General features: G+C 44.3%; 1 protein-coding gene across 1 annotated transcript; it reads right to left on the bottom strand.

The window, feature by feature from the left end:
- Nucleotides 347-4,615, bottom strand: LOC109831176. The gene is made up of 7 exons (XM_020398516.1): nucleotides 2,509-4,615; nucleotides 2,253-2,426; nucleotides 2,097-2,156; nucleotides 1,826-2,023; nucleotides 1,499-1,741; nucleotides 1,273-1,422; nucleotides 347-1,202 (listed from the first exon to the last, which is right to left on the bottom strand). Exons 1-7 carry the CDS (start codon nucleotides 4,613-4,615, stop codon nucleotides 460-462), a joined length of 3,675 nt encoding a protein of 1,224 aa, XP_020254105.1. The 3' UTR covers nucleotides 347-459.

Below are 4,705 nucleotides of genomic sequence, written 5' to 3'. Positions count from 1 at the left end.
CAAGAGACCGGGAGATAGAATATAAAATTCTTCCTCTCTGATTTCGGGTTCGTTGTCCTATATAGGAAGCGCAACCTATTCACACTTTAAAATCCATATCACATGGGGGATGTTATCTCTATCCCTTATTAGAGATAAGCCTACATCTAACACATGTAGCCTACATATTCAATATGATAGTTCAAAGCCTAAAAGAGTTTAATTCTTTTAGCGCAACGTTATATGTGAAACGGACTTAGATAATTCACATACTAGCCCGACTCAAACGGTAGTTGGTAAAGGCATATCAAATCCGTTGATGGCTGAGGATTTGCCAAAAATCCTATAAGTATTATGACTATTTATTCTAAACAAGAATGAGTAATCATAATAAAATCTCAATAAAAAAGAAAAGTTCATTGTATTAACCAAAAGAGTTCAAGCAAAGCAGCACAAAAGAAAAGATGCATGTTTTCAAAATTACAATAATTTGTAATGACGGAATTCATCTTCTAATTTAGAAAGCTTTGTCGCGTAAGCCAATTCGAGCTCAGGTATCAGTTTGGCTTTAAATTTTCTTTCATCGATACTTTGAATTCTGGCAACCTCTTGTTCTTTGTCATCAAAAGTCTTGTTCTGGAAATTAAGTTGCCGGAGTATATCCACCTCAGCTTGAGTTACTTCTGCTAGATCAGACTCCAAAAATTCGCAAGCATCCTTAGCTTCGGCAAGTCGTTTCTCTAACTGGGCTACCTCTGTCCGACGTGATTCCAAATCACGATACAGGTCTACCTTGATTTGAGCTTTCTTGGCAGCACTCACCCGGAGTTGATCAATGCGAGTCTTCAGTGTTTGAAGTTCGGATTCAGCGGATTTCTGAGAATCACGCCATGCTTGTAGCCTCAGGTCCATTTCGGAAGCGATGTAAGAAGGTGCGCCATCAACTCGAAAGTTCTGTAACTGTTCAATGTGTTGTTTAAGATCGACCAAATAAGCTTCTATGGAGTTAGATAATTCGGTGCACCCCTGTTCTTTAATTCCTGATACATGGCGATCGAGAGACTTCCTGAAAAGTTCAAATGGTGAACCTTTAAGAAGAATCCGATCGACCATGGCGTTTAAGAAATGAACGAAGCTTTGGACGTCAACACAGAGGGCAGCTTTGTCCGGATCTTCATCTGCCAATAAAACTTGAATCCGCTCGGACAATGAAGAAGAAATAGCTGCAAAGAGAACAAATAAGTTAAGTACAAGAATATGTACGCTCGCTGGAAGAATTCACGACCGAGTTACCTTGGCTTGTTGAGGTCAGAGCAGATTCTATAACAACAGGGATCTGTTCAGGAATAACGATCGTCGGTTGAGTTACTATAGGAGACGGTTGTTCACCTGAAACACCTGATGGCTTCGGATCCAAAGCGACAAAATCTTGAGGAACAAGTTCTGTCAACGAGAAAAGGATGAATGATCACTCCGCAAGTATTAATCCAACTTCAAAGCACGATTAGACAAAACGTACCAAGCTGAGTCGAAGCGGCAGGGGGTTGTTCTCCCGCTGTATCCTTTGACCCTCCTACTTCATGATCCACTAGAGTCGGAGCAGAAAGCACAACAGGTTCAGCTTCGACAATAGCGGAAGTCGGGGGAGCAGTGACTGGTGGTTCAACTTCAGCTGGGGGACTTGCCAAGAGTAAGAAACCCAGACCTTCAGGTTGATCACATTCACCAATGACAGTAGATGCATCAGCTTTGTTGGTTGGTCCTACATTTAGAATTCTTATTTCAGTCATCCAAGAATAATAAGAGATGAAAGTATAGTTAAACATTGGAGTCTAAAAGGATATACCTTTTGATACACCTACTTCAGCTGAATCAACTCGAGTAGTTGGTCCTGCAGTAGCGGATGGAACCGGATTTGATAGTATATCGGAGATCTCCTGGTGTACATCTTCGGACATATCAAGATCGAAATCACGCTCATCGAAATCTCCGATACCCATATCATGGGTAAGTTCGATATCTCCCGGTTCGTCGACTGTGATGTCTGTTAAACAGAAGAACTCGTCAACACATATACAAGAACTATCAAAGAATCAAAACAAATAAAGTGAGATTACCTTCAACAATAGTTGCGGGATTAGCAGCGCTACTACCCGCACTCACCTCCTTTAGTTTAACTAAAAGAAGATAAAGCGCACAAGTTAGTAGGAGAGGAACACGTTCTGATTCACTTATCTTCCGAAAATGTCCCCCAAAGGAGAAAACATCAGTACCTGTATCTGCGGTTGGCGAGGTCGATGTGGTGGCTGGAGGAGGAACAATGTCCATATGAAGGGGTTCCTCGTTCATAGCCTTGTGCACTTGTTCAGTGAAGCTAGATTCATCAACATCCATTAAACCCGGAGAAGAAGGCTTGGGCACGATTTCCCCTTCCTCTTCTGATTCAACTGCAATGATAAAAGAATAAATGCGACGCCTTATTCAAAAAAAAAATAAGATAACAGAAAGGAGATGAAGATGAAACTTTACCCCTTTCATCAACTGGAAGATCCTGAGTAAACTTCTCCTCAAATAACGGAGAAAGTTGGCGTTCCCGATGAGCCGTCTTTTTAATCCTCTTCGAGGCACGAGAATCTCGAGGAACCTCGGAGCTTTCATGTCGAAACTTGGTACGTAATTCGGTTCCTTGAGTCGGCTGAGGTTGAACCTCAGAAGGAGCAGTAAGCCGAGATCTTTTCCTGTTAATAAGCGGGGCAACCTCTTCTTCCTCTTCTTCTGCCTCTCCCTCCTGAGAAAGCCATCTCAAGGTCATCTTGTTGGAGGACGACAGGGGAATGTTCTTTTCCTTCATTTGTATACCTTTTGAAGGAGCACCGGGTAATTTGGGCGAAGAAGCTCGACGAGTCCTGTGAGCCACGGGAGACAAAGGTACATCACCCTCTGCGTCGCCTCGGGTCTCATCCTCTTCGCTGGATGTCTCGAAGTCGTCGCTCTCTTCGGAATCAGCTACCTGTTTTCCTTTACGAGAAGACGTAGCGGGCTCCTTTCCTTTTTTTGATACAATTCTCCGAACTACAGCCTCGGATTCCAGTTCGTGGAGCTTCTTCTTCGCAAGAGGAGTATTGGCGGCTAAAATCCACCGGCAGTAGAGGAAGGTTAAGTAAAGACCAGGCTCAGCGACAGGCAAACTAAATCGAGCTCCGGTACAGCCAGCAACATTCCAGAACCAGGCACGTACCCCATCAATAAGGCCTCCGCAGTTTATCAACCATTTATTGGGATTCCCGATATACAATTGATCGTAGCCGAATTGTCGCGCAAAACGGCAAGGAAAATAAGGCTCAATCCTGCAAATGTTCTTCGATCGAAAAACATTATAGCCTGGGCGAATGTTCATGAGCCAATGAAAACTACCCGTATCGAGAGAGGTCCTGTTAGCCCCAGGCATTTCCTCGTCAACAAGCGTGTCATTATAGGCACCAGAAAACCGAGGGAAACACTTATAGAATTCCCAGCATTTGGCATTCTTGAATTGCCTCACACGGTCAGTCCATGGTCGGGAAGGATATAACCACTTACATCCTTCTAAGAGCTGCAGCAAGGGGATTTCTGGATCAGACGCATCAGGCGCTGACATCATGTCCGATCGATGGAGAACTAGCCACGCCATCAAATAGGTGTACGGAAATTCGACGCTCGACAAAGGAATCTTAGTTGAAGGCTCGGCACCCACTTTGGTAAAGGTGTTGGCTAGGTTACGCAAACCGCTATGGAGGTCAGCAATCATAGCAGAAAGAAGAGATAACCTGCCTCTGACAACTAGTTGCACGGCGGGAAAGAGAACTTCAAGAGGAAGCGCCTCAGAAGACTGATGCGGCACTACACATCTCTTTAGCCAAATGGCCAGATAACCGGAAAGAAGAGTTGCAGGCTTCATTCTCTTTGTGGCTTGCCACAAGAAAGTGTTGAACTTGGTGCCCTTAAGAAAACCACCTTCAGATGACTCAGTTCTGTAAGACTGAGCATTAATCTTCGTGATTAGCTGGTTGACGTCAGAAGGGGTCAGAATCGGTGATTCACAGACTTCTTCACCGGTCGGGCTCTCAAGGTTCTGAAATAGGTAGTCGGCGAACTGTTTTAAACTGACTCGAGCCGCCTTCTTACTCTTCACTTCAATCTTGGCTATCGCTATCTGATAATGACAAGTTAACTCCCAGAGGATGTCATAAGCAGGAGAGCAGGCCTTCTTCATTTTCATCAACTGACGATTATTAGGAAAATATTCTTGGTAAGGAGTATTCCCCAATGGCAATCCGGATACCTTCATCATTTCGTGGAGCGGAAGCCCTAATTCCCCATACTTGGTAAGAAAGGTATTGGTCTCCGGAATATAAGACTCGAACAAAGCCATAAAATGATCTGCACTCACTGGGAGACCATGCATACTAGCTCGGATTGGAGCATATAATCCCAAATCCCGCAACTCCTGATCCCAACGATGGAGTACGTATTTGGTCATCCTAGCCCACCATTTGTCAGGAAGAGAATGAACCCATCCATAACACCTGAATCTTGGAATGGGAAGTTCTCGACCAACCCGAGCGAGCTTATTCTTTACGGTATTGGCCCTTATCATCAGTTCGTTTTGGGGCCCACCATCTGGTCCAAATATACCAGGGTGAAGACCACGAACATCAGGCCTACCGACAGAGCCAGGAGCGCTAAT

This window comes from Asparagus officinalis, chromosome 1 (genome assembly GCF_001876935.1).
Source record: "Asparagus officinalis chromosome 1, Aspof.V1, whole genome shotgun sequence".
Lineage (NCBI taxonomy): Eukaryota > Viridiplantae > Streptophyta > Magnoliopsida > Asparagales > Asparagaceae > Asparagus > Asparagus officinalis.
This window is presented reverse-complemented; position numbering and strand designations above follow the sequence as displayed.

Excerpts from the sequence above, each read along its gene's own strand:
- LOC109831176 (XM_020398516.1), bottom strand. The coding sequence starts at position 4,615 with ATGATAAGGGCCAATACCGTAAAGAATAAGCTCGCTCGGGTTGGTCGA. Across the intron at positions 2,427-2,508 it reads TCTTCCAGTTGATGAAAGGG|TTGAATCAGAAGAGGAAGGG; the intron begins GTAAAGTTTCAT and ends TTATCATTGCAG. Across the intron at positions 2,024-2,096 it reads TCCCGCAACTATTGTTGAAG|ACATCACAGTCGACGAACCG; the intron begins GTAATCTCACTT and ends TCTGTTTAACAG.